Here is a 13,553-nt window from a genome sequence, read left to right as displayed (position 1 = left end):
TGACCTTGGCACTATTCACATTTTGGGCCAGATAATTCTTTGTTATGGAGGAATATCTTACGTATTGTAGGATGGTCAAACACATCCCTGGTCTCCATCTCATAGATGCCAGGAACATCCATCCCCCTACAACTGTGACAGCCAAAAATGGCAACTTTACTGACATTGAGAACCCACGACCTAGAACAAGAATGAATTTACTTTTTCTTCCTAAGGAACTTGAGGTGTTTTAAAAGTATTAGCTCATTATAACTCACAGCATTTTTAGCAAGCAGATGGATGGCAAGTATTACCTTAATTTCTGCAATCTAGAAGTCTAGGTAGGCTTCACACAGATTAGGTGGCCAGTTTGATCATACTGGACTCTGCTGGCCTCCTATACCATTTGGAGGCTCAAAGATAGAGTCTCTTTGCTGGATGTAAGCTTAATTATATTATGCTCACTTCTCTGTTTTTCAAGATTTTTCTCTCCAAATTAAAATAAAACCATTATTACTTTCTACTCAGGGCAAAGTACAAGAGGGAAAGGTTATCTGGTTCAATGGGAAACCAGATAACCTTCAGCAGGTGTGCATGTCCAGGTTCTAGAGTTCCAATTCCAGGAGGCTGTGTTTTCATTTTCCACAAGGGAAGAAACATAGGAAGAACGAACACAGCAGAAAACATCAAGGGGATAAATTCTTTCATTGGTTTTAAAAAACAAAACCATGAGTGTTCCGATGGCTTTACTAGAAGTGTCAGTCAACTTCTCTGGATGTGTTACCTCCTCTCTAACCATGTGTACTATACATAAACTTCTCTTAGGAAGCCAGTGTCCAGGGCCTTAATATGATAACCTTCCACCAACCCAGAAAAACACCAAACTTCCTATGAGGGGCATAATAAGAAAATGTTAAAGGGCTTGCTGCTAACTAATGTCATGGCTGAATCTACTGTTGTCCTTGACACACACAAACACATACAACTAAGCAAAAGAATTCAAATCTGTGGATTCTGAGCCTCAAAAAACGGGGATTGCTTAGCTAATCACAGATCCTGCTAAGATATCAATGCTGACGCTATGGCACAGAAAATATCTGTAACGCATAAGCCAATTTCTTCCTTCTTGGATATTAAAATGTTCTCCAACCTTCCAAAATAGATAATCCAACCTTCCTAAAAGGGCCTTATTTTTCTGAGGTATTAACTCTTGCTTTCATAATCTCATCAAAAATAGGAAATTGAGAAGGTGTCACTTTAGGTCACTCCAAAAGAATTATGGACCCAGGGTTATTAACTATTGCTTCAGTTGGTCCCCATTTTTGTTTCTTTTTTTTCAAAACTTAATTTTCTTGTCTCCTCTCTATTTTTCCTCCTTGCTCCATCCATTTTGCCCAACTCTGCTGGTATAAAATATGAAGCATTCCAAGTATCTCGAAATACTTGTTCATTCCTCACAGGCCCCAGCCCTACGTGATTTTTATGAATTATGCTTAAGGAAATAGGAGGCCAGGCATACATCAACAAAGAGGAATATTTAGAAGAGGCCTAAATAAAGATACTGAAGTACTGCTCTCCACACAAAAGCCTCTAGAAGGAATAAGATTTACTTGCAAAATATCTTCCTTGCAGTAGAAATGAGTATTTATATTTAGTAAAGCTTCTTGAAAAAACTCCTGCTTCTATACTAAGGATATAAAAAGTTCCCAGGTTCCAGAACTCTAAACTCAACTAAAATATATTTTCACTTCCTAACCCCTTATTTAAAACTTGCTATTTCAATTATTATTTACCCTTCGGAATTATCAAAGAGCTGGTATACAACATTATAAACACCCTATGTGCAAAGCTGAAACATTTTAAAGTTCTCCCTCTATCTGTGTAGCGATTTGGGTTGTGTTAAGAGCAAAGAAAAGATAGAAAAACTCATTTATAACTTTTCCTGTTAAACCATTTATCTTTTAAAATTCCACGCTATTGCACATATATAATAGTATTTTCTTTTGTCTCTATTTTAGAAAAAGCACTACAAAGGGATTCCTCTGCATATTATTTCTAACAACTTAGGCACCACTGGAAAGCTTAGCTCAAATTTTCCATAATAATTTACTCTGTGCTCAGAATAGTCACATGAAGTTTAAGCCACCAGAAAAATTCCTTAGAAAACTGTAATCACATACTGATATTCCAAGAGAGCCAAAATAATTCTTAAACACAGACGAGGGGGTTAAAACGCTCACTTTTCTCTTTTCAAGTACTTTAGGAAAGAAGAAAAAGGGATTTAGTAATGAAGGGAGTCCACGGGGCCCTTCTAAAGACTGTTCATAAATCATGCTAAGCCATCTGCGATGCAGATATATCAGGGACAGGAAAAAGTCATTTTGATATCTGTTTTACATTATGATAACCTTTGCAAGAGTATCGAATGTGTTTTTGCTAATGTTGACAGAATTGTACTTCTTCCAAAGAGACAAGTGAAAATGTCTGCCTAGCAGTACAATTCAACTAGTGTTGCTGGGTCTGAAATGCTTAATAATTGACCAGATGGGGATGAAGGAAACTCTCTGGTTATTGAACCTGTTAGCCTTGATCCTTTGTCAATCATACCATGATGAGAAGAGAAGGAAACACACACACACACACACACACACACACACATACACACAAAACCTCAAAAAGCAAATATGCTCTCCATGGTTACCTAATCTGGAGTGCTGGGAAAAATGAAACTGGATTGAATTCTACATTGTCTTACCATATCCATGTTTACAAAGCCCAGGCCACTCTTCATGCATGATTCCATTTAAACAAAAGAAAGCTGTGATGGTACAGCCCAGTGACTTGGAGAACTTTATGATAACAAATTAGAAGCATCTAGAAGCTCACAGAAGACATTAGTGTGTAGAGCCTTACATGTCTCCAATAACAATCTACCACAGGGTAGAAAGAGGACTTATTTTAGTGGGCAAACAGGCGGGGAGGTCAAAGACACCACATACCCCCAAATGTTAGAAATTAGATTTAAAAGTCATATTATGATCTAACATATTTAATTTGTGACCCTTTAAAGTTGGGGCATCAATTTTCTTAGATATGTACCCCACAGCCAAAATCAATGCATCTGGTTCATTATGGGGAGAAATATCTTAATCTAACTTACTTAATAAAGGCTTATTTAATAAATAAATACTTATTTAATAAGAAATATTTCTGGTTTTCCCTTTAAAAAAAAAAGCACCAACATGCATGCCTTCCATAGCATACAAACACCAAGGTTACATTTTTTATGCATTACTGATTATTCTTTTCACATGTGGAAATTAAGAACTGGTGGTACAAGGCACACCCCCAAAATATATTATGTTAGCCTAACTCTGAAATTAGTGATACAACGCACATTTACTAAAATAAAACCAGGAGTACAGCACATGACTGATACTGTAACAGAAAAACTGGAATCTGAAATCATTTGAATTAATGACTGGCAATTTTCTTCGTAGTTTACATAAAGGAAACCAACACAATAAAACAGTAAAGAACGACAACTATAAAAAATGGATAGCAATCACCATAGTTGGCTTTGCAGACCAGAACATTTTAATAAGATATTTAAAGAAGAGTGAATATTCCTTCAAGGAATGCATGCTAGTAGATGACCCAGACATCATGTGATAGGAACAGCAAAATAGATAAGGACAACAACTTTATACGAGACAGACTAAATGCCTGAACCCCAAGGGACTACCTCAAAATATTAAGTCGAGCTTACTTATTAGAACCTTTGAAAGGAGAATTTAGAGGTCTCCTCATCAAAACCAACCAATTTACCTCTGTCCAACTTAAAGAGACACATTAGTGCAAACCCTCAGACACGTCCATCTTATAAACAGCAAAACACATTGCTTTTTGGAAATGAAAAGAAAAACCCAAAGTCGCATCAACAGTAAAAAAGACAATCAAATACATAAATCAACCCATCCATAGCCTAAAGAATTAAAAGAAAACCCCAGTGTAGGAAAAGCACATATAAAAATGGAGAACATTTCCCCCAATTCAAAGAAAAAACTAACCAGCTGAATTGGGAGTTGACGGTGAGTTAGCTTGGCTTCCATGGGCTGACACATTGGTAGCAGTGACAGCTGTTTTGGCAGCATAAATATTGGCTTCCTCTTGAAATTTACCTATGTTCTTCTTGTACCGGATTCGTTTATTTCCAAACCAGTTTGATACCTAGAGAGGTTTAAAAGAAGACGAGAAAGTTACCAGTTCATCCCGCACAAATATCACAGAGGAAAAGGCAGAGCTTATGAGAGGGTTGAAGAGGTAGGCTAATTGGTCTCATCCTAGCTCTGATTCTGCAACATCAATTAAAAGATCTGAAGGAAGGGCTTGGAGAGGAGCAACTACATAAAATGAGATTCTCTTGCTTAATATAACACAATCTAGCAAAACCACTGTGACAAAGATTTTTCTAGGGAGGAGCTGCTCATTTAACTAGGACCCTTGTAGTTTAGGGCAAGCATTTTAAATCTGCTTACCTCTTAAGTATAGGACACTAAAATAAACCTAGCATTTCAGGAGAAATACCTGTTACTTACCAATGCTAAAGCTGACTTTGGGCAATCAAAATATATAGACCTTTAAATATTCAAAGAAATCTATATCAACATATGGGTGCTTTCATGGATGGATTAATTTCACATTTTTATTAGTTAAATAACTTTAATATGGACTAGATTCTTAGCTGCATTGTACTACTGACCTTAGGATCAATATAATTCAATCCAATAAATTTCACTAAGTATTTTGTGCAAAGCTTGGTGTTATCTATATGAGGAAAAACTGAAGCCTAGCACTGATTACTCCTTTGAATTCCAGGCTTTAAATGTTAACAATAATACACAAAATAAATGTAATTTACTTTCATTTGTTAACCTATTTCCTTCATGTGGCTCACAGCGGCTGTCCTGGCTTGATTCTATGCCCGTTCTCTTTATACCAAGACCTCTGCCAGACACAAGTGGAGACACAGTGAAATTCAAGTTTTACTCCCATAATCCTGCCTTAGGAAGCAGAGTTTTATACCCCATATTTCAGATGTGATTTCAAACTAAAATATTGTGGTTTTATACAATTACAAAACAAACCATGAATTTGGTGAGAGAAGGAGAAGTTGGTAACACATGTTCCATAGCTTACATGTAATTTAATTTACCCCAACAATGGCAGATAAAGAAAATTCTTGCAAAACTACACTTATTTTTAAAGTGGATTAGCTAAATTTAAAAATCTTATAAGGCTATCCCTCATAGACCTATACAGCTCATACTGAAGCAGAAATGCCAAGCCTCTGTAATAAAAATCAAAACATAGCATTGCAATATTAGTAAACAAGAGAGAAAAAAACTCAAGAGAAAATGCTTTATTTATTGTAAATGCTGGTGCCTACAGAAAGAGAGTTAGACTGGAAGAGGAAGGGCATTTCTGGGTCCATTCAGGGGCCACTGCCTATCTAATTTCACTCCCAAACTCATGCTTTTCTTGATGTAACTTTCACTATTCATAGGAATCAATCATCGTTGTGGTTGGGTTTTGACTTCTAAGTGGAACAGAGAGAGAGGAAAAGAGGCAGGGAGATTTTTTCTGAGGTAACTGGATGAGCTGGAAGAAAGGGGGAAAGATGAAGGAAGTTTGGAACGACTTTTGAGGAGGAAAGAAAATGCCTGTGCTCTAATAAATTGGCTACATGAGAGAAGGTGAGAAGGAAGAGGGTGGAGAAGGGACCGCTCCTGGGATGATTCCTTTCTACAGGAGAATAGATGCTCATGCAGGGAAGATGCTGGGTCAGTTCAGGCATTTCCTGCATCGTCCACTAGGGGGATGTCATATGCCCTGAACAATGTATAGAATTGGTGTTTTCATTCATGAACCCACTGTTCAACAATCATTGACAAGGTCTACTATGTGCTAGGCACTAGGGATACAGAGATGACTGACTTACTCCGAGACAGATAATGCAGAAGGAATCACTGATTCTCCGGGGAAAGTTTGGTTCACATTTTGGACATTAAGTTTGAAGAGCCCGTGGGCAGAGCCATGGTGAAGTCCAGTGGGAAGTAAGATATATGAGTTTGGCATTCCAGGAGAGAAGTCTCATGGGGATATTTAAAGAGAAGTATATTTGCAGCTGTGAGCATGGAAGGGGCCACTCCAATTCACTGTGTAGAACAGTACTTTTCAAAGTCAAGTGTGCATGGAGGGCTTATGAAGACAGATCCCTAGCCTCCTCTCCTTTCCACCAGAGATTCTGATTCAGGACTCAGGTGAGACCCAAGAAATTTTTTTTAAATTGAAGTATAGTCGATTTACAACATCGTGTTAGGTTTAGGTGTACAGCACAGTGATTCAGTTACATATATATATATATATATATATATATATATATATATATACATACACACACACACACACAAATATATACGTATATTCTTTTTCAGATTTATTTTTCTCTTATAGGTTATTACAAAATATTGAGTATAGTTCCCTGTGCTATACAGTAAGACCCAAGAGTTTACATTTCTAACAAGCTCCCAGCTGATGCTGCCTTCTGTAGATCACACTCCAAGCAGCACTCCAAGCATTAGAATAGAGGAAGGGCTGTTCTGGGATCAAAGGAGAGGATGGTCAATAGATGGGTTTCTGTGTCTGAGCATATTTTTGTTTGGGAATCACAGGAGGACTCACTAGTAAGTGGATTTTAAAAGAATATGTGTCTTAAAAAATAATTAAGGACCATGGGCTAGGACATGATGAGATGGGGGGTTAATGAAAGAACAATACTTTTAGGATAGGTAGAGACGGCAGATCCTCTAAGAAGACTGAGCAGGAGTGGCCCAAGAGGAAGGAGAAAACTCCAGAGAGAACAATGTCAAGAAAGCCAAAGTAGGAGAATTTCAAGATGGAGGGTGATTATTAACAACAACAACAACAAAAAACACCCCAAAACAGGGCTTCCCTGGTGGCACAGGGACACCTGCCAATGCAGGGGACACGGGTTCAAACCCTCATCCAGGACGATCCCACATGCTGCGGAGCAACTAAACCCGTGAGCCACAACTACTGAGCCTGTGCTCTAGAGCCCGCGAGCCACAACTACTGAAGCCCACGTGCCTAGAGCCAGTGCTCCGCAACAAGAGAAGCCACCACAATGAGAAGCCCACGCACCGCAACAAGGAGTAGCCCCCGCTTGCCGCAACTAGAGGAAGCCTGTGCCCAGCAACAAAGACCCAACTCAGCCAAAAATAAATAAATAAATTTAGTTTTAAAAAAACCCAAAGCAACAAACAAACAAGAAAGATACAGTCAAAGGCATCTCCTAGATTTGAGAACTAGAGATAGAGGGAGATTTAATATATCATGTGGTCCAACCAACCATGACTGGAGATGGGGCAACGAAGACCCAAATAGAAAGAGTGAGTTCCTAAAATCCCACGGTTGACTCAGCATGAACACGCTCCTAGCAAATGCTCGTTCTAGGATATCATGTTGTCTCCCACTGGAACTTGTGTGGCAATGGTAGAACAGTCTGGTTATTGTTGGGAGGAAGTGATGTGATGGGGAAGGAAGAATGGTATCGCCCTGGGATGGATAGGGGAAAGAGAAAGGTGATACAATATATGTAAATCATCATTTTAATGGACACACTATTTGCACCCTGGATTTCCATAATGAAGGATGTAAAGGTTGCTGGAATAGGCCAAGATTCCATTTTTTATTCACATACAATACAGACTAGATCCTGAAGAGTTCATTCTATTTTCAATAGGGATTTGGAATTCCAAATCCCAGAATTTGAATTCAAACAATATAGTGATTTTCAACTTTAGCAGCAGAAGATTCCATGACCGAAATTCACTGTTTGTGGGTTAGTGGTATGGTTTATACCTGGAAACATGCAGCAAGCACCACAAAACATCGGTTCACTTTACTTGTGGACAATGAGTCTAGATTTGGACAAGAATGCTTAGAAACCTAGATAACAATCAGGCCACCTGAATTAGACCACCGATGTTCTGCTCTCCCAGGGTTGCCAAGACTGGAAACGACCTTCTGCTGGGTCCAAGTACCTGAGGAAGGTCCAGGTTAAAAAGGAGACGATTCTTTCTGCCTTGTCTGAAAGGAGGTTTCCAAGGCTGCTGCAAAAATCACACATAGAGTGCTGGGGAGAGCCCGGCAATCTCTTCATTGCAGATCCCCTGTGTGGAGTTCTTTATTTTGACTAGACCTAATTCTGCTTAGCTAAACACAGGTTGATGGGATCAGCACCCGGCGGGGAGTAGCAGAAGCCAGGATTCAGCTCAAGGAAGTACAGATGCTCAGTTTATACAAAACAGCATCTACTTCATTTACAAAATGTTAAGTGAAGTTTTTCACTAAAGTAGGTCTCTTCTCCCCAACTTCCCCCTCCCCCTTGCCCTTTTTGGAAACACTAGTACATTTGATTCTCTTGCACGTGACATAATTCTGAGGAAAGCTTTCTCTGAGAGGTTTCTTGACTATCCCTACTGGTCTCAACTAGAGACTGGTGGTGGTATTTGAGGTTCAGACCGAGTAAGAAGTTTGGATGGATCCTTTCTGTAGACAAAATGTAGACACATATAAAACTTGCTGACCTTTCTACTTCATATTAATGCTGAACACTCCAGGTCCATAAAAATTTTATGTCACGTACCTTTCCACGTCAATAGGCACCTGTTACGGTTATTGCTCTTTGGGGGAAGGGGGCACTCAGTGACATTTTTGTGCAATCATTCCAATGCAAGCATAGTGACACGTTAAAATTCCTACACTCCATCAGTTACAGAGTGAGGACATCAAGAGAGGACATTTGAGTCCCTTTCATTTAAAAGTTCCATTCACTGACTCTTAAAGTTCCTGGGTTGGGCAAAAAAATGGGCCAAGGAATTGAGTATGCTTGAGAAAATAACATGAGAAATTCAGATGGCTTTCCAAGTACATGTAGAATTCTTCACCCATTTGAAGCAACGGAGAGCTCAGAGGGAAGAACCCTGTCCCTGTTTTTACACTGTACTTAGTCTTCTCCTACTTCTGCTGGTTCCTCTCAAGTTTTTCCAGGTACTGCCTTGGAAACTCTCTTATGCACATCATGTGCTGACCTTGCCATTTTAAGGCTTAAGTTGATGGAACTTACAAGGCATGAAAGTTCAGGAAAGCAAGACCTCCAAGACTCTGCACTGTGACTCCACCAGGGCCAGGCTACGGGCTGAGCCCTTTGAGGGCTTCTTACCTGGGACACTGTGATGCCACACTTCTTGGCTAACTCCTCTTTGGCTTCCTCACTGGGGTAGGGGTTGCTGAGATGGGAATAGAAATATTCATTCAGGATTTCCGTCGCTTGCTTGTTGAAATTTCTTCTCTTCCGCCTTCATAAAGAGAAAGGAAACAACAACGACAACAGAAAAAAAAAAAAGTTCACACCAAATACATATAAAAAGGGAGAGGAGAGGATCTACATCTGGGAGAAGACCCTTTTTTGAGTGAAAAGTGAACAAGAGGAGATTTGAGCAAAGGGGTTGGATGCTGAAAGCAGTGCTGAAAGCGTTCTTTAAATACTTCATTGTGTACTGTCGGGACACTAAGCAGAAGAACAATCACATGTATTATACAAATATTTATACAGAGTGGTGAGGGGCACGAAGTTTCAAAATTCCACCATGTTGGTTTTGAACCCTGGACCAGCTGAATACCAGCTGGGTGGTTTGGGATGCCTCTTCAAACTTCAGCTTCTTCAAATGACAGTCAAAAGAGTCAAACTGACCTCACGGGGTGACAGGGAGAAATCAGGTCATACACAGAGAGGACTCAGCACAGTGCCTGGTACATGACAAATACTAGGGCTTACTGGGGATTCTTCCTACCAGGTTCCAGGCCTTGGGCCATACCCCCTCAGAGCCATCAATTCAAATTATTCACTTTTCACAACTAGTGAGGTAGCTATGGTTATTCCCATTTACCAATGAAGAACTGAGTTCAAAGGTCACTCAACTAGTAGGTTATAGGGCCAAAGTATCAATTCAGGTCTGCCTGACTACAAAACCCAGCCTCTTTTTTGTATACAGATTGCCTCATGGCAGTTACACAGAGACTCTGTAGCCATAAGTTAAAAATAAGTTGTCTGGACTTCCCTGGTGGCACAGTGGTTAAGACTCCATGCTCCCAATGCAGGGGGCCCGTGTTTGATCCCTGGTCAGGGAATTAGATCCCACATGCATGCTGTAACTAAGGAGCCCATGTGCCGCAACAAAGGAGCCCGTGAGCCACAACTAAGGAGCCCACCTGCTGCAACTAAGGAGACTGTCTGTCTCAACTAAGACCCATAGCAACCAAATTAATAAACAAATATTTTTTAAAAAGTTATTTTCTCTCAGTTCTATCCCCATATAGGTGCATGCAACATTTTTAAAAGGCATGGGGAAGGGGGGCGAGAAAGAATGGAAATTAACCCCCTGACTACTTGACCTCCCTTGAAAGGAGAAAAGCAGCACTTTCTAAGCAGGAACAGCTGCTAAATGGTAAAACATAAGCCCACAGAAATCTTTTTAATATATAGGTTGCGAAAATGAAGAAAACCACTTTTTGAATAAAAGCATGTTTCTTCTTAAAAGAAAAAGTGCTAATTGAACTAATTTAAAGTGAGAATCACTTTGTTGCCTCCTCCCCGCTAAGGCCTGAGGATAGCTGGGGTTTGCTTAGGGATGCCTGGCTCCTTGCAGATGCTGGCTGGCCCTCCTTGAGGGGGTGGGGTCTCTATCTTTAAATTAGCTCCATTAGCACTTCTGCCTTTCTAGCTTTTATCAAAGGCTTTTCCTTATGGGGAAAAAAAATTTCCAGAACATCCCTGTTTATGCCAGGATATTGAATTTTCTGATTTAAGCCAACAGAAAGCACCAATCGCCTTGCTAGACAGGAAATTCAGCTAATATTGTATTTTCCGGGTCCCACTTGGATTAATTAACATAATAAAGTGCCTGATTTTACCGGATGAACACCATCTGTCCATAGGTATTAACCACATCTGCCCAGATTATGCCAAGTCCAAGTCACCCTCCCAAATCATGCTGAGTTTCTGGGTCACCCAGCATCAGAAATTGGGCAGATTGGATTAAAAGGCCCAACTAAAAAGGAGGCATGTATTAAGAGCTCTTGCATGATGGGAATTTGAGGATGGTAGCCAAGTGGCTAACCCGGTCTCCAAGCTAGTCTTTGGATAACCTCTGGCTTCCTCTTGGCCTAAAGAAAACAGTTGTTTTAGGCCTGGGGAAGTGGCCCCTGAAGGCTCCCCTAATTGGGAGTTGTTTGCATTAGCATTACAGTGTATTTCTTGGGACTCTTCCAACTGAGCTCATAGGAAGCCTCTCTGGAATGAGCTGGGGTGCAGGGATGGTGCAGACAGCTGTTCCCGGCTCTCTCCTCCTGGTGACGTGCAATCTTCCTTTAGGTGGTCTCATCTACTCAGATGAATGCACTTATCACCTTGTGCAGTGGCTGTCTCAATCTAGGGCCTTTGGAGCCCCAGAAGTAGGATTTTGCAGAATTTCAAGAAACTCAGTAAAAATAATATAATTCTGACGATAAGGTTATTTGAACTAAGACACCTGGTTTCTTTGCTTTGGCTGGAAGCGTTTTCAGCTCGGTGAGTTAACGTGTTATTTCAAGCCAACCAAAAGCTCTGATCATCAGTTATCCAGGTAAACTTAAGAGATGTGGAAGTTGATTAAATTTTAGGGATGGAACCTTTCAAATCACAGTGACTCAAGAGGGTGGAGTGTAGGCGCTGTGCACATATGTTGCTAACCACCAAATGTGTTATCTCTGACCAAATGCCTCTCCTAAAAGCCAACACCCCATTTACTACTGCATACCCCAGACACTTCCAACAAACTCTGTGTTGCTAAGACTAGTATCACATTTCACCCAAACCAGCTACATTTTCTTTTCTTTCCATATTATATAATGACATCACCATCGATACAGAGTTCATCGTATTCGCTAATCTGTTCGTCCATTCATTCGTTTGTTTATTCCTTCAAATATTTGAGTACCTAGCATGCGCCAGCATCTGGGAGCGATTCTCAACTCTTCTTGTTCTCTTACTGGATAAACACTCTCTGTCCATAGGTATTAACCACATCTGTCCAGATTATGCCAAGCCTAAGCCACTTTCCCAAATCATGCTGAGTTTCTGGGTCACCCAGCATCAGAAATTGGGCAGATTGGATTAAAAGGCCCAACTAAAAAGGAGGCGTGTATTAAGAGCTCTTGCATAATGGGAATTTGAGGAAGGTAGGCCCCAGAGCAAGTCTTCCCAGTTCTATTTTTCAAATCTATCCCTTTTGTTCCATCCTTAGTGTCACTGTTGTTTTTGAAATGGGTTTAGAGGAACCACAGTCTGTCATATAATGGTCTTAGTAGTGTTGTCCAACAGCACTTTCTGCAATGAGGAAAACAAATGTACTCTGTTCTCCAATATAGCAGCCATCAGCTGCATGTGGCTACCGAGTGGCTGAAATAGGGCTCGTATAACTGGAGTGCTAAAGTTTTAAGTTTTATTTACTTTAATTTTAATTAATTTAAATTTAAAATCAAGAAGCCACAGACTAGACAGTGCAACTCCATACTGATGCTTTCCCTAAATCATGGCCAAGCAACCCTCCTAGAAGGAGAGCATGGACTCACAGCCCTGGTGCACACCATCAAAAGCACGAAATGGCTCCAAAACCTCCTGCTGTAGTCTATTCCATCACATACCAATGTTTATCTTAAAATAAGAATATTTTCCTCCAAATATCTGAGTAAAATGGGGAAGGTTTTTCATACTTATTCTGTATTTCCCCAGTCTGAGAAGCACACACCTCAACAGTGGTCTCCTACCGTTTCTTTGAATTCAGCTCATCTTCAAGAAAATCACTAGAGGAATTCCTCCAAACCATGGATCTGATCATGAAAATAATAATAATAATAATAATAAATAATATATAATATACTGAATCTTACTATATTATAGCTGAATTACGGTGTGAATACTATGTTCTAGACACTATACTTTTTTAATATATTATCTTATTTATTCTTGTATAGAATTATCTCCATTTTAGAAACACAAAAACTGAGTCTTAGGGAGGATAAGCCACTTACCCCGGGTCACAAAGGTAGTCAGGGTTGTAGCAAGAATCTGAATCCAAGAAGTGCAGCTTCAGAACTTACACTATAAATTACTACATTCCCTCCTTAAACAGCTCGGAGTTTCTGCTGCTTCATAGGACCAAGTTGAAATCTTTGCTGGTACAGTTAAGGTCTTTCAGTGGATCTAGCCCCTCCCTAGTGTCTCATTTCCCTCCAATCCTACACATGCTCTACATAATTTCATCCAGCTACATCATATGCTTCTCCATTCCCCAAAGACACTCACGGCGTTCATGTTCCCTTGCCTTTTCATACCACCCTGTGTATTTCTCTCCAGCAGCATTTGCCACAAGTTTACATGTGTCTTCCCA

General features: G+C 40.0%; 1 protein-coding gene across 5 annotated transcripts in view; it reads right to left on the bottom strand.

Moving 5' to 3' along the window:
- PBX1 (PBX homeobox 1) overlaps positions 1–13,553 on the bottom strand; it is a 318,349-nt gene that overhangs the window by 68,775 nt on the left and 236,021 nt on the right. For all 5 annotated transcript variants that reach the window (XM_067728492.1, XM_067728494.1, XM_067728491.1 and 2 more), the window contains 2 exons: positions 9,287–9,422; positions 4,050–4,209 (listed from right to left, as the gene is read on the bottom strand). In XM_067728492.1, the coding sequence (XP_067584593.1) occupies positions 4,050–4,209; positions 9,287–9,422 (296 nt within the window). The remainder of the gene's footprint in view (positions 1–4,049; positions 4,210–9,286; positions 9,423–13,553) is intronic.

Source organism: Pseudorca crassidens, chromosome 2, assembly GCF_039906515.1.
Source record: "Pseudorca crassidens isolate mPseCra1 chromosome 2, mPseCra1.hap1, whole genome shotgun sequence".
Classification (NCBI taxonomy): domain Eukaryota; kingdom Metazoa; phylum Chordata; class Mammalia; order Artiodactyla; family Delphinidae; genus Pseudorca; species Pseudorca crassidens.
Note: the sequence above shows the minus strand (reverse complement) of the source record. Positions and strands in the feature narration are given on the sequence as shown.